General features: G+C 46.7%; 1 protein-coding gene across 1 annotated transcript; it reads right to left on the bottom strand.

Moving 5' to 3' along the window:
• Positions 1–1,097: 1,097 nt before the first annotated feature.
• HBEGF (heparin binding EGF like growth factor) lies at positions 1,098–16,108 on the bottom strand. Its single transcript, XM_063129702.1, has 6 exons — positions 15,852–16,108; positions 14,556–14,738; positions 6,428–6,599; positions 3,789–3,944; positions 2,738–2,829; positions 1,098–1,683 (listed from the first exon to the last, which is right to left on the bottom strand). The coding sequence occupies exons 1-5, from the start codon at positions 15,892–15,894 to the stop codon at positions 2,757–2,759; spliced, it is 627 nt and encodes a 208-aa protein (XP_062985772.1). The 5' UTR covers positions 15,895–16,108; the 3' UTR covers positions 1,098–1,683; positions 2,738–2,756.
• Between the last annotated feature and the right edge of the window lie 6,547 nt (positions 16,109–22,655).

Genomic DNA, 22,655 nt, shown 5'->3' with positions numbered 1-22,655 from the left:
GCAACAATACTTATGCTACATGAGATAAAGGACTAGTTCTCACTCAGGTGGTAAAGTTGTGTCTGGACTGTATCACTCCAGAGCATCGGTGATATATATATCCTCAACATAGAAAACAAGCATTTCTGGAAGAAGGTGAAGCTAGAATCCTCTTCCTTAATATCCCATTTTATATGTTGAAGAATGTTTCCCCTCCACCCCATATGAAGGGACGTTCATTCGTGTGAGCCCCCGCACCTGCAGTCTTGAGTGGCATGGACCAAAGCAGAGACAGATCTACCACCTCAGTAGAAACTATGCTTCAAATCCAGCAAGAACAGCTGTTGCTATTTTCCCCTCCTGAGCCCAGAAGTACATTAACCAAACCAGGCAAACGTAGGCCCTCAGACCACAACGCGTGGCCCACATGCAACCCTCCTTCACATGTTGTGCAGCCCTGTGCTCCCCTCCACCACTAATCGCCATTGAGGCTTTCATGACGCTTATGGCAGCCTAGAAGCAGAACTGCCGGTCACGGTTGCTGCTGGGTGCCAGTGACCCAGAAGCAGCTGGTGTGTGCGCATGCATTGGGTTTGCTGGGAGTGTGGGGATGGGCCTAGCCATCCCCACCCTCAGCAACCCCCAAAGCAACCTTCCCCCTGATCTCAGTGATCTTGTGTGTGCACATATGTGTGTGTGTGTCCGTGTGTGTGTGTCTGCATGCAAGTGCAGCCCCCAGGCCCACTGCCAACACCAACGTGGCCCTCCAAGTCAAAACACTTGTGCACCACTGACCTAGATGAAGCTTAGAGCAGGATGGAATATTGCCAGCATTTGTTCTAGAAATGCTGCCCAACAGCCACAGGGCCGCCTATGCAGCCTATGTGGTTTAAACTGTCCTGGAGGAAACATTCCGAGGTTTGCAATCAGAAACCTCTAAGAGCAAAATGAAAAAGTATCTTCAGTCGGGACAGATTTGCCCTGGAAACAATCCAGAATTTGGCCCAGACTGCACACCTTTCCGCCATGAGAACACTGCATAAAAATATATTATAAGGATGTGTTCATAGCAATTGTTGCTTTTCAACTATTTTAATCCATTATTCCCAAAATTAGTATTCAAGTACCAAGTATAACAAAGAGTTATTTATTAGAGCGTTACACTGCACAATCCTCCTGTCTCTCTACTTTATTCCAGGACTACAGGATCAAGCCCTAAATAAATAATATGTACATTGTATCTAAAATAAATATATAATTTAAAATGAAATATTTTGTTAAATAGTTCCCACCCCACCCAGGTAATAAAGTTCAAAAGTTAGATTTCTTCAGCAGAGTCTAAATCTTTCACAGTTAAATCCTCAGCAGTTGTATGAAAAATCCAGTTTGCTGTTTCATTGCTTGCTTGTAAAGATGTTACTTTTCAGTGGTACCAAGGCAACGTCCAAGTCTTTCCGTTATGCTCTAGCCCCATGTCAGGAACAAGTCCAGAGAAACTTCTCTCTTGGTCTCTCCCTCAGAAACTTCTTCCAATTTGGAGAAGCGGAATTCTTTTTTCAACACACCAAAGATCTGACAAAAGCCCCTTGGAAAAAGAGCACTTTTTTCCACTGATACAAACTCCCCTTTTGACTTTGAAATGTGTCCTAGAAAAAGAGTTTCATCGCTGGACTGTGGAAGTAGAGCTTGCTTCACTGCTGAATCCTGAAATGTAATGAAAGGACGGTTTGGGTCAAACCAAAACATTCACTCTATAGTTCACCTTCATTTTATTTTATTTTACTTTATTTTAATTTATTTATTTCTTTATTACATTTATATACCGCCCTATAGCCAAAGCTCTCTGGGCGGTTTACAAAAGTTAAAAACAGTAAACATTAAAAGTATACAAAATTTTAAACCATCAAAAACATAAAAACAACAGTAGAAAAACACTACTACTACCTTTATGTTGTAGTAGTAGTAGTAGTAGTAGTAGTAGTAATGCATTTCATGTCTATACTGCCCAATAGCTGAAGCTCTCTGGGCATTTCACAATGGAGGGAGAAGTCCCCACAAGAAGGAACACGTGGCCAGGGAGACAGCTGGAAAGTTGTCAGCGCAGCAGAGGGGGCAGCGGTAAAAGGGCTGGGTGGCAAAGGCACATGGGGAAGGCCTCACCAAATGGAGGGGGTCTCCAAACTCCACTGCAGGTCCATTATGCTGGGGAAAGGGAACCAGTGGGTGAGGTAGAGAGCTGCAAGGCTGAGGCAGAAACAGACTGCATATTCAGCTCTCCTGAGGGCCAAAAGTCTTTCCAGCTGCCTCTAAGGTAGAGGTGGGGCTGGAATACCTGCCTGCCACCAGGCTCACTGCAGGCTGGATGTCAGAGGGAAGGTTGCCCCTGATGTCATGCCAGGGGTGTGTGGCTCTGCCCACTGACATCACCCCCTTTTTTCCTTCTTCTCTTTTTTCTTTGTGCTGGATGGAGACATGAAACTTGGAGCCTTAAGCCTCTCCCTCCTGGAGGAACCTCAAGAGGCTGCACAGACTGGTTTGGAGTGACCTCTGGGCCGTGGGTTCTGCAGTCCAGCTCAAAAAGGATTATTGTATGTCACAGCCCATGAGCATGGGCATCGCCTCATTTATTCCATAAGGGGGAGGAGGGGGGAAGACTTTCCTTCAGGACAAGGAAAAGACAGAATGCATTGTAATCTTCCCACCACACCAACACACGCAAGGCACAATCCTCCCCCGGGCCACATTCTTGAAGGGTTACCTTGCAATCCCAGGATGTCTCAGTGGTTGACAGTGATGCCCAGCTTAACCTTCTCTTCATTCTCTACGTCATATACGCCTTGTTTGTGGCATCTGGAAAACCCAGAGAGAAAGAGAACCAAGATAAAAAAAAACAATTCCAACCCTGAGTGGAAAATGGCAACGTTGCTGCCACAATATCATTAACCAAAGATGTCTCCTTCTTGATCCTGAGATTCTAGAATGAGAACTTGTATTTCTTGGCAGGGGACCAGTCACAAGATGGACTGAAATGGAACATCAGTCCCTCAGTTGCTGGATTCCTGCCCAAGCTGCCTCAGCTGTATGCTCAACAGAACAGAAGGGTTAATACAGCACTCATGGAGGCACTAAACTAGAAGAAGAGATTTCCAATGTCATCTAGCCCAAATGGCAGCACCAAACCAGGAGGCATTACAAATTCTGATAACAAATCAAATGCCACATCAGTCTCTCACAAAAGCAAGTCAAGCAGAAATGGACAGAGATGTGGATTTAGACTGTGAACAAATTCCAGTTGAATACTGGGCTACTGATTGGTGGCCTTGGGCAGAGATCCTCCAGTCTCAATTCCATGCTAACAGAATGAAAATTTGAGGGATCCACATCCCAGTGACTGATGAGCAGCTGAATTAGGCAAGGACTGCAAAACACTTTGACTTGTTTTATAGAACAGCTGCTCCTAATAACTACCACTCAGGATGTGCAAACATAGGATGAGATTCAACAGAAGCCCTGCAGTGAATTTGCATTAGAGGTACAAAGTCCAGAGAACGATCAGAACGAACATGATGTAGTTCTGCTGTTGACGCTTAGGAGGTCTGGCCCTGTCAGCTGCCTTGGTCAAGGGGTTGCCTAGAACCACACATAAGGTGCTCTGGGCTCCTCGGAAGAAGAGCAGAGGTTAAACGGATAAATAAATGAAGGGCCTGCAGAACATTTGCTTTCATGGCACCTTCATTCCCGAATTGCAGCATTCAGAAGACAGCCCAACACCTCAATTCTGCCACTCTTCTCAACCCCAAACAGCATACCTCAGCATCAGTAATGCACCAATGATGATAAAACATAAGGATGACAGCACCACTGCAGTGGCTGCTAGTACAGTCGTGTGGTCATAACCATGGGAGCGGTTTTCCACTGGAAGACTAAGAGCATGGCATCGCTGTCCGTGGTATCCCAAATGGCACCTAGGAGTGGCAGGTGAGAAACAGTGCATAAGTAACAAGAAAATCAAAGTCCGCCCCACTGCTTCCACTGGCTCTCCTCGTCTAAACTTTAATTCACACACAGCTACCCCCAGCCCATTAAGCCTCTTCTCCACCATCCTCCTGCTGAGACTTTCACTAGCTGTCCTCCGTCTACGACTGGTAGAGATCTTGCAGAGCCGTCCTGTCTTGCCATCATCAACAATACGCAGGCATAGATTCCAGAATTAGCCAGGCCCGTAAAGTCACAGCCTCTCAAGTTAATTAAGCATGGTTGTGTTTCTGGAGCTTTATTTAGGCCCCTACCAGACTAAGCATGAAGAGTGTACCAACCTTGTTTCAAAAGAGATTTGAGTCTTCTGAACAGAAGTAATTTTGTATTAGTACAAATTATTGTTTATTTAGACACATTTATTTTGTTTTTGTCCTAGCACCAGGATTGCAGATGTCAAGGATTTGTGTCGATCAGGCTACTACCACGACTGGTGCTCACTTTCTCCATTTTCTGCCCTCTACAGTAGGAATAATTGCAATCCTTGTTTGGAACAGAAATATACTTCCTAAAAAGAATAACTAAGCCCCCTTTCTTCATATACCCAGCTAGCTACTTGCATGAAAAGAAAAAGAACTATGAGGCCAGCGAGCCCAATTCCTCCAATGGTGTGTTAAAGAGAAGCAAAGTAAACAGGCTCATAGTGCAACAGGCCCAAGTTTGCACCAAGGCCCACGGAGAGAGGAAAGAGACTCTTTCCGACCATCCAGAATGAATGCCTTGGTTGAAAGGGGCACAAGCCCCACCGCAGTGTCGTCTTCAAGTTCCAATGCTCAGATGATAAAGGAAGCCAAAGGAAGAGTAGAGGGATGAGGGATGATGCAGCCTCCGAATGCCTGCTGCTCTCCAGATCCAGGAACTGGCAACCTCAGCTAACCACCCAATATGATGCATAGCCCTGTTCCAGTAGTGAGGTGCCTGCCCAAAGGGGGAGTGATCAGACAAAGCACAGCAGCCATCCGCTAATGGAGGGGCATAGATATTTCCACAACTGCTCTGCCCGTCAGACAGTGCAACAATAAAGGAAGAACTATTTTGGAATTCATGGAGACAGCATACCATTCAGTAACCTCACCCTGTAAATACGTTGTTTTAGCAAGCTGTGGGAATGAGCAGCTCAGAGAAGTCTTCGGCTTCCCCAAGATGAAATATTACCAACCCATCTTGTCAGTTGCCATTGATGGTCTGCACTGTCCAACAGAACATTTGTTTCTTCAGAGAATCAAACCTTTGCGTGTGGCCTCTTCCCAGCACAAAGCAAGCTCCTGGTGCCCAGTCTCTTGGATTTGCTCCCAGGTGAGCTAGACTGCTGGAAACTGAGAGTTAAAAGGCCTGAAGCTGAAGGGTGGCATGTCTGCATCTTGTACTTTGCAAAGGACAATCACAGATATTTTCTCTACTGGAAGCCATGCGTTAAAAGAGTTCCAGCAAGGACAAATTGTGCCTGATTGTAAACATTTTGAAGTAAAAACACACAGTTTCTCATTTAATGAAACCACGTTACATACATATATAGGTTTTCCCCTATTTTATCCTCACAACAACTTTGCAAGGTAGGTTGGTTAGTCACTCTCTCTGGGCTGAATAATGACTTCTGTGGCCAAAATGGAATTTGAATCCAGGTCTCTCAAATTGCAGTCCAGTACCCTTTTTGCTGCACTATTTCACAGCCTTTGTTGTCAATTCTCCTTTTCTAATGCCAGCTTTATTGTCCAGAGCAGAACCAGAAAGCTGCATACTCTTCAAGAATGCAAACCATTTTAAACGCTGAAACTACTTACGTATCTCCTAGCTCCCTATATAAACCTTCATCTTTAGAGCAGGTTCAGGGGGTGGGGATCAATTTGATCACCAAATGAACCTGAGTCACTTCAAAGAACCCGGGTCAAAGATTTAAATGACAAATGTATTTGGGGTCCCCAACTTCTGAGGCACTCATGAGAATGGTTTAATGAGTCACAGGCTTGAACCCAAAGAACTCCCGTCCACCCTAAGCGTTGTCTCATGCACACCAACCTCTGGATTTCCCAATTTTACTTCAGCTCATTGTGCTACTTTCAGAGGGCTTTTCAGAAGGCACAAAGGGCTACAGTGGGAAGGAAACTCTGGAGCAGTTGCTATGAGAGTATTAAATAAGTAAGAATGTTTATTGTGAGGCTGTGCGTAGTATCTAATTTCACATTAGGAGAGTAGAAATTGCTACGAGGTACAGAAGTCAGCATGCTGAGAACGCCCACTTGGACTGTAAACATAAGCTTGCAACACAGCCATTCCTATCTTCCACAGAGCAATCCTGGTGCTAGGACGAAAGCAAAACTAAAAGGAATATATCCGTATGTTACACACGGATACACATATTTGTTTTCATTACCTGCAAAAACACCCAAAGACAGAAATAGCATGATTAACTTACACACAAGCTGGAATTTTTATATCCTTGACGTATTTGCATTCTCCATGAATACAAAAATCCTTGTATTTTCGCAAGCAGGGATCTCTCTTTTTCCCTTTCCCCTTTCTTCTTTTTTTCCCTTTCCCTTCTTTCTTTGGAGTCACAGGATCTTGTGGCTTGGACAGGAAAGCAACTGGGAAAACAATTTCATGTTACAATATATTAGACTAATTACCATTATAGCTATCTTGGCTGCATGGTTCATTCAGGAAAAGCAAATTCATCTGTAATGCTACTTAACAAACATGACCCCCTCCATGAAAACTGGGTCTGATTTGTTCACTTACTGCAGGGGTGGGCAGACTTCAGGCTTGTGGGATCTACTTTGTTTTGTACCAGAACCCCCAAGATCTATTACATAGAGCCAGGTGCAAAACAGAGCTGGGTGAGAAGCAGATGTAATGTTTCAGGTTTCTCTATCTAGGATAAGGACGGGCGGATTGCAATCACTACAGAGAAAAACAAAATATTTAACAGAGTTTACCTAATTTTAGAACATTTGGTAAATAACAATATTAAGAAAATGATAAACCGCCAACTCCAACTTTAGGCCACAGCTCACTGCGAAGTCCAGTGCTACTCTTGCTAGACCAACAACAGCTCCTTGTCCCAGTTAATTTAGGTGTTGCTGCTGCTGCTGCTGCCAGTCTCTGTTGTAGAGGTTCACTCTTCTTCTAGCTGTAGGCTGCTTTATCTGTTTCTTTCTCTTGTTTGCCACACTGCTAGTTTCCCTGAATTTCCTTCTCGGCTCTCCACCAACCCTCTCCTGCTGCCTACACTTCTTCTTTCCGTCAACTGCCGTCAACTAGCATTTTGCTCTCTCCTCCTTCCATTCTATGCCCCTCCCACTTTATATAAATCACATTCCAAGGCCCCTAGAGGCAGGCATCTCACAAATGCACACTCAGAATTAAGGAACAGGGTTCACATACCTAGCCCAATAATTTGTTTTGAGTACTAAAATCAAGCTCACAGTACTTACACACAAAAACCCACCTCTGGTTCTGCCACCCTCCACTCCCTTAATTTTAGCAACCTGGTTTAGGAGTGGAGTGGGGGTGACTTTTCGTTGTTACTGTTGTGAATTTGGAGTCAGAAACCCTTGGCAATCGACTGAAAACATCCAAAGGTCTACTAGTAAATCCCAGCCTACCTTCTTCCCACCCTCAATTTACCCGCAGTAGAAAGCTCTGAACCACAGAGGGGAATAGTACTGAGTCACCTTGAGCATCTTTGGTGCTGCTCGTGCTTTCCCCACGGGGGCTGCCTTGAGCACTGGCGGTTGCCTTCCTGTCCTTCACCTCCCAGCATCCAACTCTGCCCAGCCCCCACATCTTTCCTATTCTCTTTGTAATTTAGAACTAGAAGACTGGGAGTTCTCCTGCTCACAGAGCAGCTGCAAAGAAAGGCTGTGGCGGACGCAAAATGGCAAACCAAGTGTCTCCTTTATTCCCAGATTGATTCACGTGCAAGGAAGAGGGGCCGTCTTCCTGGCCCTGTCACCCGAAGTATGGTGCGGCCTGTCATGTTACTGCAACAAGAATTCTGATTCCTAGACATGCTAGTGGGAAACAAACTAAGAGGTCTTGCACATTCAGAAGATGGGCTTTCTGCATGCCAAAGTTTGCTTTTGTATATGCCAGCCTTGACAAAGCACAGAAACCAGGCATTGTGCTCCGGTCCCTAATTTCTCTGGCCGTTTGCATCATGCTGTTCAAAGTCCTGCTCAAGTAATTCCGGTGCAATTCACTGATGGTTGCTTTTGAGCTAAACTAACATTACAACACAGACAGACATAAGGTTAGGCTGACGGCTGCTTCTCTCTTGCAATGCGCCATCAGGTGGAGAACAGGCAGGGCAGGGAGAAGGCTTTGTCCCTTACCCCACCAGCCCAGTTCAGCAAGTTCTCTACCCCATCAGGTCTAGAACCTTGAGAGGAGGGGAAAGCAACCAACAAAGGAAAGATTCACTGCCCTGTCCCACTTTTTGAGTGTGTGTGTGTGTGTAAACTAAACGTTGTCACACAGAGGAGGGCCATGATCTCTTCTTGATCCTCCCAGAGTGCAAGACATGGAATAACGGGCTCAAGTTAAAGGAAGCCAGATTCCAGCTGGACATCAGGAAAAACTTCCTGACTGTTAGAGCAGGACGACAATGGAACCAGTTCCCTAGGGAGGTTGTGGGCTCTCCCACACTAGACGCCTTCAAGAGGCAGCTGGACAACCATCTGTCAGGGATGCTTTCGGGTGGATTCCTGCATTGAGCAGGGGGTTGGACTCGATGGCCTTGTAGGCCCCTTCCAACTCTACTATTCTATGATTCTATGATCTCCTGCCCAGATTGCAGAGGATAAGAAGCAGCTGAGCAAATATTACACTGCAACTGTATTGACTTGACCCCTATATGGTATACCCTCTCTGCAGTGGTTGAGGCCCCAATCCTGGTTCCACAAAAACAAACCTGAAGTAACAGAAACATTCCAGCAGGATAGCTATAACTTTTATAATATGTAACTGAAAATCACTCTCCCCTGCAGGCCTTTTTTTTGGGGTGGGGGAGAAAGAGAACAAGAACAAGGAAGTGTTGTACCTTCTAGTGAAGAAGAACAACAAAAGCTCTGCTAGGGGGAGAGACCATCAAAGTAAATGGCCAGGAGCTAGTTACAAACAAAAGGAAACCATTCTTGTAGAGCAAAGTCAAAGATGCTCAGCACTACCCCTTATTTACTCCTAAGGAGCACCATTTGAATGTGGGCTGAACTTGCTCCCTGTGACCACGAGCACCAAAACTCAAGCCTGCTCGTATTGACAGAGCACCATCCTGGGGCGCTGTTGGCAATGAGAAGAGCAGGGAGGGACGGGTTTGGCCCACTCATTCCCCAGCCACTATGCCCCTGGCAGGGTACCAGGCCTTTGTTTGGGACACAGAATCATAGAATCATAGAATAGCAGAGTTGGAAGGGGCCTACAAGGCCATCGAGTCCAACCCCCTGCTCAATGCAGGAATCCACCCTAAAACATCCCTGACGGATGGTTGTCCAGCTGCCTCTTGAAGGCCTCTAGTGTGGGAGAGCCTCTGAAGCCCCTGCGAGGGTCACATAATAAGAGGCAAAAGAGAATAGGATTCCAGGGGCAAAGTGGTTTTTTAAAAAAGGACCCTGTCAACCAAACTCCCATGCTATAGCAGCCATATATCCTCTCCCATGGATTCCATGACACTCACAACAACTGGGCTACCAAGACATTCCCCAAAACACAAAGTGTAACTCCATTTAGGGTAAAGACTGCAGCACACATTTTGTTTCTAACATGTTCACCTAACAGGGTCATGTCTGCAAGCACATGTGCGCCTACCAATGCATGTCACAGAAGGCACCAGGCAGCCGGAAGCAGCAGCAGCAGCAGCGCTCCCCCCCCCACACACATTTACACCTGGTGGCATTTCCACACATTTATGGCTCTATCATACACGGACCGGACCGTTGAGTCAGGGATATCTAGTTACAGGGAGACGTCCCTTCCTCTTCAAATCCCTGCAAGGCTGAACAGCAGAGGCTAGACAGCCAGAGCCGTACGGCTATTGACAATCCCCCTCAGCGCCATCAGTGGCTGGTGTGCTCCTTACCCCTATTACTGGCAGATTCCTCGTCCCCCCCCCCCACTCCCTGAATAATACCTGTATGCGAAGACTCAGGATGCCCAAGGAGCAGGAAGTCCTACAAGGAGCTGCTCCACAAAGGAACAAGCTAAACGTCCTTCCCCTCTCTCTCTCTCTCTCAGGCATTCTAGCTAACAATACTGTAGGCAAGGCTACAGTGTGTGTGTGTGTGTGTGTGTGTGTGTGTATAACTTAGTGGGGTGTGTGTCAGCTCCTTGCTCACTGTACTGCTTTGCTTGTATTACTCACCCCTCCACATGTCATCACCTGCCATTTCTTCCTAACCCCCTGTGCCCTCACTCTTTTCTTATCCTAATCAGAAATTGCAACAACTGAACAATGCAAAACTACTTCATTTGTTTGTGAGGGAGTGGGGGACACACTATTTCTGCTGGATTGAGTCATCATTCCACTCAGACAGGTTCAGTGGCAACATAGGCACCCCATGGCCCTGAAAGTTGGGAGGAATCCAGAAAATGTGAGCCAGAGGCAGATCACAGGGAATGGTGTCCTTTCCCTGCTGCAAGTAGGGACTTCCCATGTCCATCAAGTGAAACTTGAGCACCTGAACACACAGCCAACCCTATGAAGGGATATGAAGGAACAGAATGAATTGAACTGGACAGCCTGGATTCAGAGAAATCCTGGAAGGTCAACAAACATTTTGGAGGGAGAGGAAATATAAGAATAAAGATCAAAAGTTGCTAGGAACTACAAAGACATCCTGCCCAGGCCACCTCTTGGGCCTGTCCACTCCTCTGGATTTAAACAGTAAAGTCATTCACCCTACCACATATCCTAAGAAGTATCTGGAATGGAGAATTGGAGAGAAGCCGCAGCAAAGGTTAATGTGGAATCATAGGATCGCTGAGTTGGAAGGGGCCTACAAGGCCATCGAGTCCAACCCCCTGCTCAATGCAGGAATCCACCCTAAAGCATCCCTGACAGATGCTTGTCCAGCTGCTTCTTGAATGCCCCTAGTGTGGGAGAGCCCACAACCTCCCTAGGTAACTGATTCCACCGTCACACTGCTCTAACAGTCAGGAAGTTTTTCCTGATGTCCAGCTGGAATCTGGCTTCCTTTAACTTGAGCCCGTTATTCCGTGTCCTGCACTCTGGGAGGATCAAGAAGAGATCCTGGCCCTCCTCTGTGTGACAACCTTTTAAGTTGTCACACTTAAGCTGGAAGTGAAGGAGAAAAATGTCAAAGGGATTAAAGAACAAGAGAGATGCAGAGCATCAAGAAAGCATGATGACGTGGTGCAGTGAGAAAGGCATCCTGTGAAAGATGGAAAGCCACCTATTCCTGGGCCCGTCCAAAGGTTCCAACCCCATCAGAAGTTTGCTTTGAAGCCTCTTTTAGCCTTTGGCCTGACTCAGGTGTGCCTTCGGTAAAACTGATGCTAGGTCTCGTTTAAGGGAAAGCAAGGTGGGACTTTGAACAAAAAGAGAAGAGCAAACTGACATAAGTACAGGCAGCACTGCTGAAAGTAGGTACGGCTTTGGTCAGCTTCATAGATCAATCTGGTTAGCTACAGTTGCTCAGAGTTCTTCTTCCCCTGCAGTTGAACCTTCTAATGATTCTTGTACTGAATCCCATATTTGTCAGGAAGCACAGAAGAGACTCAGGACATAAATGGGCAAAGAGGATGAAATGGAACCTCAGCCAGACGCCTCCAGATGGCACAACCTTGCCTTGTGACTAAGCTCAGCAAGGTAAGAAGAGCCACACTGCGTGGGTGGGGGACAGTGAGTCATTTGTGGATCCCCTCCACTTGTCGGCAGCATCCATTGGCTGGAAAATTAATACTTCTGCCTGGACAGACCCACACACAAAGCAATACATACAGGGTGGCAAACAACCGATACTACATCTATGCCCTTCTGGACCTTCGCCCAGCAGTTTAATCTTTCCCCAAACCACCCTGTGACCTAAATTCTAAGAAGTGTAACAAGGTCTCCCTTGCTTTGTTATACCTAAGAATGCTGTTGCCATGGGATCCCAGTGCTGGCAAAGGTTTTCCAAAAGAGGAAGAGAATTTTGTCAATGAGAGGAAGAGGCATGAAGTAAACGCAGAGGTCGCCAGGTTTACAGAAGCTTGGAGAAAACTACAGAAGGAGGAAGAAACTAGGAAATGATGGGGAACGTTACAGGCACTCTAAGGTGATTGTGAAGCAGGAGGTATGAAAACATCCTGTCACCAACAAAGCATGTTGTGTCTCCACACAGGAGAGTGAGAAGTAACTGGTAACAGCTGACATAGTTACTCCACATTGCCATTCTATTCAAATTCCACAGCAGCAGACAAACTACACGAAAGACAAGAGCCCCCAGAGTGCAATGGCATCCTCACCAAAGCAGTCCACTAATTGTGTGATCATATTTTTAAGTGCAGAGGCTTGTGGAAAACAAGTGGTTACACTTTACAAGAGGACTCAGAACTGTGGGTAGCAGCACAGGATGCAGCTCTAAGGACTTGTGGGTAGCTGGAATGTGGTGCTGGCTCAAAGGAGGGGCACTGGGGCCCTCCAGGGAAACAGCAAGCTCAGAAAATAGAAACAAGGAACTACTAAAACATCAGCACACTGTGACATCAAGCAAATAAGGCAAGAATTTCCGTGGGAACATTTCAGACTGGTTCCTCCCTTATCCTGGGGATTCATTCCTGTTGCCAGGGTTGAACACACACAAGTGAAAACACCCAAAACAATTCAGACTTTCATCTCAGCACGACTTTGACATCAGAATATAGAAAAACAAAAACTCTCAAGCAAACATGAAGGAGTAAGTGCCCAAAATTAAGTAGCACTTTCCTATTCCTATTATATTTATCAATCCTCTAGCAAATTGTACAAGTATTTGAGTTATCAAGAATGTCCAACTCTTATGTAAACCACTAATACTAAACACATTTCAATGAAAGAAAATTTCATTGAAATCAAGAAAATTTGCTTTCAAGAAAATAGGGCTTAGGACCAAGGTGTAAGAGTCCTACGCCCACCAACAACGATGGTAGTTTAATCACGTGGTCCATTTCGCCCAGCATTATTTATTTATTTATTTATTGCATTTTATCCCACCTTTTTCCCTCCAAGGAACCCAAGGCGGCGTACACAATCCTCCTCTCCATTTTTATCCTCACAACAACAACCCTGTGAAGTAGGTTGGGCTGAGAGTCTGCGACTGGCCCAAAGTCACCCAGTGGGCTTCCATGGCCGAGTGAGGACTAGAACCTGGACCTCCTGACTCCCAGTCCAACGTTCTAGCCACTACACCGCACTGGCTCCATCACATGGAGCATGTTTGTGTAATTAGATCTGCCTTTGAGGTACGGTTAACTGTTTCTCCTCAAAGGCAGATCTAATTACACAAACATGCACATGTGCTTTTCTCAATAGGTAGAAAGTATTCAGGTTAGCTCACAACTAGGAGAGAAAATTAACTTTACTATTGCAGGGCAAGACCTCCGACTTAAGCCTTCCTTTAATGACTAGCCATAGTTTATTTTTCAATTTATTTCTTTTAAAAATGTACTTTTAATGTGTTTTTATTCTGTTTTTATTCTTGTTTTATTTGTCCACTGCTCTGAGATCTGAATAAGAGCTGTTTACATTATAAATATATAAATAAATAAATAAATAAATAAATAAACTGATCCATAAGGCAAAGAATTCTTTGTGTCTCTTTGAAATGTAGCTGCTTGGTTTTTATATTGGCTTCCCACATAGCTCAGAAGGAGTTGGAATGTATTTGATCCCAAAATATTTGAACAAATAATAAATATGCAACGTAAGGGGCTGCCTTATACCACCCATCCCCAAGCCCAGAGAACTGCCTTCTCTGAATAGCAAAGAGCCTCGTGTCTTTTCCAGCCTTTTAAATGGAGACACAAGGGACTGAGCCAAAGACGTAACACGCACAAAGCTACTGTTAGTAAGGTAACATGTGAGATTAAAAGATGCCGATGCTTTCATCCTCATCCCAGGCTACCTACCTCCATTTATTAAAATATACACTTATAGGAACTCAGCTCCATTTTCAGCTTTTACACACACTTCTAACCCTGAACTGGAGCAGGCCAAGCCTCCCAGGACCAGCAACTGGAACTTGTGCCACCAAAGGCCACAGTACAGCAGAGGGAGCACACTGATTTCGTTCAGCAAAATTGATGGACTCAAATGGGGCTAATTCTGTGCTAGATAGTGGCCAGTGACGGCACGAACACCGGAGACTGCTGCAGTTTGTTTGTTTCCCCAGCCCAGGATGCCAGGTAACAGATTCAAAGGTCTGGAAGGAATCTGCAGGTCCTTGCTCTCCCAGATCCTCCACGCATCCATTCAAATGTGTCCTGTCACAGCCACAACCACTTACGAAGTTAGGGAGCAGAGAAACATTCATCCTATCTCTTTCCTACAGTTCCCTTGGACATACCTCGAGGAAGTTCACTAAAGGTGTCCCCTGAGGATAACATGCTTCCATCTCTCTGTCCTTCATTCTCCAAAGTCTCCCTGGCTGGAAGAAGCTGGGCATTTGCCAGATTTTCTCTGCCTTCTTTGTTGTAAACTTCATTCTGAAGCACTTCAATCTCTTCACAGTTCACCAGGATGGAGCAGGCTACAAGAGGTAATAAGGACATTTGAGTAGGACAAATGCATCAAATCAGCCACCAAGTCCTTATCCTAACCTTCTGGTTTGCTTCCCAAACACGCACAAGCAAGGCTTAAGTTTGCTGTGTAATTCTCTCATGCAACCGCTCAAAATAAGCCTGCGTTGGGGTTGGGAGGCACCATTATTTATAGACCCACTGGACAATTAAAACAAAGACAGGAACAAAAACAAGGTATGAATAAAGGGCAAACACATTTACATGCCAGTGCATGAATGTCACACAGGCCCACACAGGATGTGCGCAGGGTACGTGCTCACATGCACTTCATTCCCATACACACATACTTTGCCCACACAAAGATACATGTCTAGGCAACGTAGCCACACACTGGGGCACTCTTATTGCACAGCTATTCCCGTGCACACATTTTAGCACGCATATTTGCCTGTCAGATTTTCAACCCCAGGGAGAGGGGGGGGGGGGGGAACCGTTAACTAGCTGCAAGAAATTCTGACTTGAAAATCCCTCTTAAAATTAGAAGCCATTCAGCAATTCAGATGCAGAAATTATAGTAAACTTCTTTCCATACCATAGTTGGAGAATGTCATTTACAGGGCCTAAGTCCCTCTGGCAGTGAAGTTTTTTTGTGGCGGGAGTCATGCAAGTATGTACTCCGTCTACACCCACCCCAGCGATTTCACTCGATCTCAGGACCATATCGGCTATCAAAACAGGCTAAATTTGGCAGCGCTGCAAAGAAGCCGAGGCGCTGCGGGCAGCGTGAACTGGGGCGCAGTCAGAGAAGAGCCCGAGCATCGCTGGGGTTGGAGGGCTAGTAGCAGCGACGCTTCACTTCATTTTCAAGCCAACGGAAAATCGGGAGCTGCGACCTGAGGCCAGTGACAAGTGGCTTTGGCTCCAATGAGGCCCACGGGGCTTAAACATGCCTAAGGGAACTCTGAGCGGGTCCTACGTGCCCGTCGCTTTCGGACATCCGCGCCGGCGCCCTTCCCGCGCCCTCTGGGTGCAAAGCCGAGAAGGCCGAGGTCTTCCTTCGGCCGGCGACCCCACTCGCCCACCCGTTCGGGGGCCACGTCCGCTCTTGCCGCCCTTCTTACCTGCTGCCAGGAAGACGCTCGGGATCAGCAGTATGGCCCTCATGGCCCTCCCTCGCCCTGTCAGCAAAACAAGAGCCGGGTTCGGTCGGGGCGCGCAGAACTCTGCCCGCTGGGGTGCCGCGCGGTCCGCCGCGGGCGCGTGGAAAGCGGCGCAGCTGCTCCGAGGCCCTCCAAGCACGCGACGGGCTCCCGACCTCGGCGCGTCCGGCGCTGCTGCGGCTGCTCTTCCCCGACGAGCCCCAGCCAGAGCGCGGCGCCACCACGTGCGACTCGAGCGCCGTCCCGTCCGTGCCAAAGTCTTCCAGCGGCGGCCCGAGCCCAGTTACAGGCTGGAGGGGGCGGGCCGGCAGGCGGGTCGGCAGGCCATCCAGCCCGCCCATTCCGGGGCGAGGTCGCGGCCTCCCTCGCGGCGCGGTGACGTGGGCGGGTTTCCTCGCCCTGCCCTCGGGTGCGGCAGCGGGCGGCGGCGGCGCGCCTCTGCTCGGGGCTTTCCCGTCCCGTCGAGGAAAAGAGGCGTCTCCCCGGGACTCGGTGGCTCTGCGCCTTTGGGCTGGCGGGCAGCGGGGGGGGGGATTCCTTCCCTGCCTTTCTTAGAGCGGCAGGGGAATCACGTCCCCCCAGCCCGCGTTAGGTACTTGCCCCCGCTTTGTCCCCCCTGAACGCTGTCTGGCCGGCGTCGCACGCAGCAGAAGTCGGGGCTAGTGACAAGCGAGCTGCCTGAGAAACCTGTGTGATTTTCTTACATCAACAATTCCTTGAACCCCGGGATTCCCTTGCATGTGTGTCTTTTCTGCTTGTGGCACACACTGTGCTGTGATGTGGGTTTCTCTAGTGGAGTAATGTGAGATGCAGCTATCAAGGACCTCCACAGGCCCGCCATTATGAAAACACGCACCCTATTGACCTACCTTGCAGGGCTATTGTGAGGATTAGTGATAGTAGGAAATGAACTTTGAAGTCCTAATACTCTCCTTAGTCAGCATCAATAGATAGCAATGTCTCAGTCCATAAAAATAACCTTTTATGTGACCCTTCCGGGCTGGATCTTACATCATAGAAGTAGTTTAGCTGCCACTTCCCCACACTATTCCAGTAATGTTAGAGTAGGGGAGATTGTGGCAGAGGGGCTGACACCATGGTTTCTTCTCACAGCACCATCCTGTGCCGGGGGTGGGTGGGGTGGTGTCTGTATGTGGCGAAAGCCCTGTAGTGGCTGCGACTCTGCACTGCGTCAGTTATATGATGCAGACACAGCTTTGAAATAGTCAGGGACTTACCCCAACTTTTTCATTAAGAGTGAGGTCAGTAAGGCCCCACCAGGAAGAGGGCAGGGGCACCTCTGGTACCCGGATCATGACTGCTGGAAACGCTGTGCTCCCTCTTTGGGGTCGGGATTGCCCAATGCCACCCCAGGCGAATAAAACTGTGCGGTTTGGGGGGAAGTGGAACCAACTTGGCGCCATGAAGACAGGGCCCGGGCAGCAGCACTGAGATGGGAAGGAGTGGGGTGAGGTGGATTCACATGGGAGTATCAACTGTGCCACCCCATAACATAGAACCAGCTCTTAAACCCAAAGAAATGTAAGTGCTACAAAGCTCAAGAGCAAAACCCTGAGGAAGCAAAACAACAAGGACAATGATGGACTTTAAGTGAGGTATATAAATGGGGAGTGCCTGTGGTGGAGAAGGACCTAGCAAGCTCAGGGTTGTTATACATTATTCTAATAAAATGCATTGTTACAGCAAACTAATCGCAGAACTGGGAGAGTCAAAGGGGGATGCCAGAGGGATTTAAGGGTTGACTGGAGACTTCCAAGATTTCATTCCTTTGCTCCAATTAAAGGGAGAGAGCTCAGGTCCAGGGATTTTTCTACCACCACCCCTGGAAGCACGCCATGTTCTTCTTCACAGGGGACTCCACTTTTCCAGCAAGGTCAGAGATGGAGGTTGCAATGGCTCCATTTGGTCACTTTTTCTTGGACGCCTTTCAGCTCATTCATCTTGAGGACAAAGACTGACTCCTTGAGGAAGCTAAACCAACCTCATGCTTCCTTGATCCTTCACCACCATAGCTCCTTAAAGCAGCTGGGTTGGGCTTGTCTAACTGGGGACATGTGGGCTTCTAGACAGAGGGCCTCTAGTGCTACCAATCAGAAGGCGGTGTGCAGCAATTCCATCTTTCCCTGCTTAACATATTTTTTGTCGTAAGAAAAAAAGACGGAAGAAGTGGTGGGAAAATACGGGAGGTCCACCTGGACCACACCCACCCACCCCATAAAATTCTGTGAATGAGGCAGAGTGATTCCCACCATAAAAGCTGCATCTGGAAGCAGCCTAGATCTCTCTCAGAAGGAGTCAATGCCTTCCTCAGAGCGAGGGATTCCTGTTGTTCTAAGGAAGGTAGTGATGAAACCACTTTTAAAGAAATATAGACCTAAGTTTTGTCATGTTAATAAACGATTGCCCTGTATCAAATCTTCAGCAAGTTATTCAAGCATGTGGTTGCACCTCAGCTCCAGAGTTTTCTGGATGAAACTGATTATTTAGACCTTTTCCACTCTGGCTCCCAATGTGACTTTGGGATGGAAACTGCATTGGTCACCTTGGTGGATGACCAGTGCTAGAGATGGACATGGGGAGTGCTACCCTGTTGATTCTCAGGTGGGTTTGATGCAGGCAACTGTGGTATCCTTTTAGGGGCCCCGGCAGGGCCCTGTGGATCAGTGGTTGAGTTCCTTCCTGGATGGTCAGTCTGAGAAGACAGTGCTGGGAGTCTGTTGTTCCACCTGACGACCTTTGGCCTATGGCATGCATCGTGTTTATCTTGTCTTTCGTGCTCTTTTCAGCCACATGAAACTGCTGGGTGAAGTCATCTGAAGGTTTGGACTGAGGTGTCATCAGTATGTGGATGACACACAGCTCTACCTTTCTCAAGCCCAGGAGGCCAATGCAAGTGGTTAACCAACGTCTGGAGGCAACGTAGGAATGGATGGGGGACGAGACACTGAAACATAACCCAGACAGCATGCAGGTATTGCTGGTTAAGAATGCTGGCAATCTAAGAGAGCTGATCCAACCCATTTTGGGTGGAAGTGAACTCCACCACACAAGAAGCAGATAAGCAGCTTGAGTGCGGTCTGGGCTCCATTGTCTTTTTTTGCATGCCTTGACAATGGTTGCCAGGACTGCCTTCTCCCTGCCTTTGACTGATTTGACAGCTGCAACCTTTCTGGAGAAGATGGATTTGCCTTCATTCATCCACATTCTAGTTAACTTCTGAACTGGACTATTGCAATTCTCTCCAAATTGGGCTGCTTTTAAAAACAGTTCAGAAATTTCCATTGGTAAAAAATGGATCAGCAAGGACCTTTTCCAGGTTCTTTTAGATCAAAACATACTACTATAATTATTTGTCAACTTCATTGGCCCCATTCAGAAGACACCTTAAACCACGGCTTTAACCATTGTGGTTAAGCCAGAAAACGTCATTCACCATGATTAAGCCATGGTTTAAGGTGTGTTCTGAACGCAGCCCGGCTTTCTGGCTTAACCACCATGGTTAAAGCCATGGTTTAAAGTGTCTTCTGAACAGGGCCAATGCCTGTTTGTTTTTGGGTAGTATTAACCTTTAAAACCCTGCATCAGGGGTATCAAACCTTTTTCAGTCCAAGGGATAAATTCAATTTCTGAAACATTCTCTGAGCTAGAGATAAAAGGGGTGGATCCAAAATACCAGCATTTCACCCCTGCTTAAAGCTCTTACTGACAGTAACTAAGCGTTAAGAGGGGCATTTCAACTTTTTAGAAATGGGGTGTGTGTGTGCTGCAAAAACCAGGTGGTTGGGGAAAGGGGGGCTGGCCATTTGGGGAATCCCAGAGGTCTGGACTGGGCCTGCAAGCCTGAGGTTCAGATTTGGCCTGCAAGCCTGAGGTTCAACAACCTCTGCCTTGCCCTAAATAATCTGTGGCAATCTGTTACCTTAAGGGCCAATTTTACCCATCTTGGACTCACATCAGCCTCTGAGGCCTTGCTCTCAGTGTTGTTATGAGATGTTCAGTGAACGCGTATGAGGGACAGGGCCTTTTCAGTGGTGGTAGCATGGTTCTGGAACATACTTCCAGCCAAGTTGTGACAGCCCCCCTTTCAAAGCTCCTTTTGACTAAATTGAAAACACTTGTTTCAACAAACTTTTAATGTGCAATTGATGGACTTTTGCCTTTACCTCAGATTTTAATCTCAAGTTTGTTGTGTTGGAATTGGTATTTTTAATTTATGTGATTGTTTTTACTGTATTTTATTTACATTGCCTGAATGTGCCAATGAACACCAGTTGCTGGGGAACATAGGAAGATGCTGTTGCACCCATGTCCTGCTTGTGTGTTACCTGTTGACAGCTGGTTGGCCACTGTGTGGATGATGTGTGGATGCTGGACTTCAGTGGACCCTTTGTCTGATCCAAGAGGGCTCATCTTATGTTCTTACTGCACAAAAAGTGGGATATGAATAAATTTCTGTTACCTTCAGGACACATTACAAGAAAGGTGTAGAGGTACTACCTTAATAGCCTGTGCTTTGGTACAAACTTGCCATGGAAAAAAGACTGTCCTGAAAATATTATGAGTTTTTAAGCTTTGGATGATTAATTATGAGCTTAGGAGGGACAGATGTAGTTGCTGTCATATAAAAAAACTATGAGGACGATCAATATCTATAGGTCCCTAAGCCAAGCAGGTATCTCAATGCTCATCTTAAGCGAAAGTGGGGAAGGGTTAGGGTTAGGAATTCACGGTGGGGGTTTTGTGTCATGATTTTGGGGCGGACTCCCTTGCACTATTTGCCTAGTGCCGGCTTTCTTATTACTCCAAACCAGGTTTCTATAGATGATAAGACATTGCTGAAATAAGCTTATCACCTCCTTGGCTAATGGCCAGCTTGGATGACTTGGAGCAAGGAATGAGGAAATAGTTGTAGAAGCTGCTCTCCAAGGCTGGGAAACGCTCCAGGGAAGCTGCACCCAACATGCATCCTGAAAGAAGTGTTTCTTAACGTACGTCTGAGAAGTGTTGCCACATAGATGATGAGAAGGTAGGGAAGAATCCTGGTTTGATCAGCTCTGTTTTACCCAGGGGTAAAGTATCTTTTGGATTGGTTCTGGGAATGTGTCAACATAAGGGGTGCTTCATAAGTTATGTTTTTCCTGTATCAGCAAGCCACCCTCGCAGAACTCCCAGCCCCATGACATTTCCATGTAGATCAAGGGTAAGGAAACCTTTGCCCTCCAGATAGTTTTGACCTACAATTCCTATCATCCTTGGCTATTGGCCATTCTGGTAGAGGCTGGTGGGGGGAGCATTCTAGCAAACATCTGGAGGGCCACAAGTTCCTCATCTGATGTAGATCAACATATATGACAATAGCTGATGTCACACACACATACACACACACAACCCGAAAATCCAAATTAGAGTAATGCCTTTGTTAGGCCTAATTGGGATTTTGGAATAGCAGATATGTTTCTTTTTCTGCACATGCATTCACTGCAAAGCCACAGGTAGGGAGGTTGTGGGCTCTCGCACACTAGAGGCATTCACACTAGAGGCCTTCTGTCAGGGATGCTTTAGGGTGGATTCCTGCATTGAACGGGGAGTTGGACTCGATGGCCTTATAGGCCCCTTCCAACTCTACTATTCTATGATTCTATGTCTTCTTACCATGTGTACACACAGAACATATTTAATTGTTACACATGATCATCACTTGTTTCACCATTTTACCTGTACCACTGTAGGAAAAGAATTATCAGACAACCTAGCTGGCTCAAGTAATGCTTTATCTAGTCCAGCAGCCTCTCTCCATCAGTGGCCATCCAGTTACAGCAACGAAACAGACCCAAACAACGCATGAAGTTTGGGGGGGGGGGGGCGGGCTCCAGAATCTGTCATGCTACCTCTGAACATGACAGTGCTGTTTTTGTAGCTAATAGCTAATAGCCAGAGTTATAGACTCTTGTTGAATAGAATGTGATCCCAAATCATGAGCAAAGATTACCTTTGTCTCTTCTCTTTTATATTTATTTATTTATATCTCACCTTTCTGCCCCAAATGGCACTCATTTTCTACTTTCATTGGAAGTAAGTCCTTTCATAGAACAACAGAATTGAAAGCATGATGTCTGTCTTCCTTCTTAGTTAACCAGTTTCTTCTTCCTCGGGATTTCACTGATTTCATCACCTTAATTTTCTTCTACTCATCTGTACAGTCATTCAGGTACAACTCAAACTGAAAAAGAAAGATGTTTCTTTCGGAGATTGCTGCATAGCCATATTGTAAGTTTTCCTATTAAAAGTAGTGTCTTCTGTTCAGTATGGGATGGCGTGGTTTCTGCTTATACCTCCTTGTACAGGAACAGGTGGGTGAATGTGTTGCTACAGCAATTTGTCAATTATTCTTGCCTGCAATAGCTGCATCAATTATTGAATTACGTTAGACATATAAGGGGACTAGAGGAGAAGACAGGCTTCTAACAGACGGCTGTCTATACACGGGGAAAGCACTGAGGTCACTGTGGATCTGCGCCGCGTTGGTTACACAACATGAGAGCAGCTTCGTAGCCACCGATGCTGCAGTATGAAAATGTCAGGGATTTATTCTGACTTTTTCAAAGGGAGCGACGTCAGCACAGTGCTTCTGCCGTGTAACATTGCTCTGTGGTCAACCGGGGTCAACCCAGGGGTGGAACCTGGTGGAAAGTGACCAATGATTGGTTGCCTTCCACCAGGAAGAGGGTTGGGGTGGCTCCGGGA

This window comes from Elgaria multicarinata, chromosome 7 (genome assembly GCF_023053635.1).
Source record: "Elgaria multicarinata webbii isolate HBS135686 ecotype San Diego chromosome 7, rElgMul1.1.pri, whole genome shotgun sequence".
NCBI lineage: Eukaryota > Metazoa > Chordata > Lepidosauria > Squamata > Anguidae > Elgaria > Elgaria multicarinata.
Note: the sequence above shows the minus strand (reverse complement) of the source record. Positions and strands in the feature narration are given on the sequence as shown.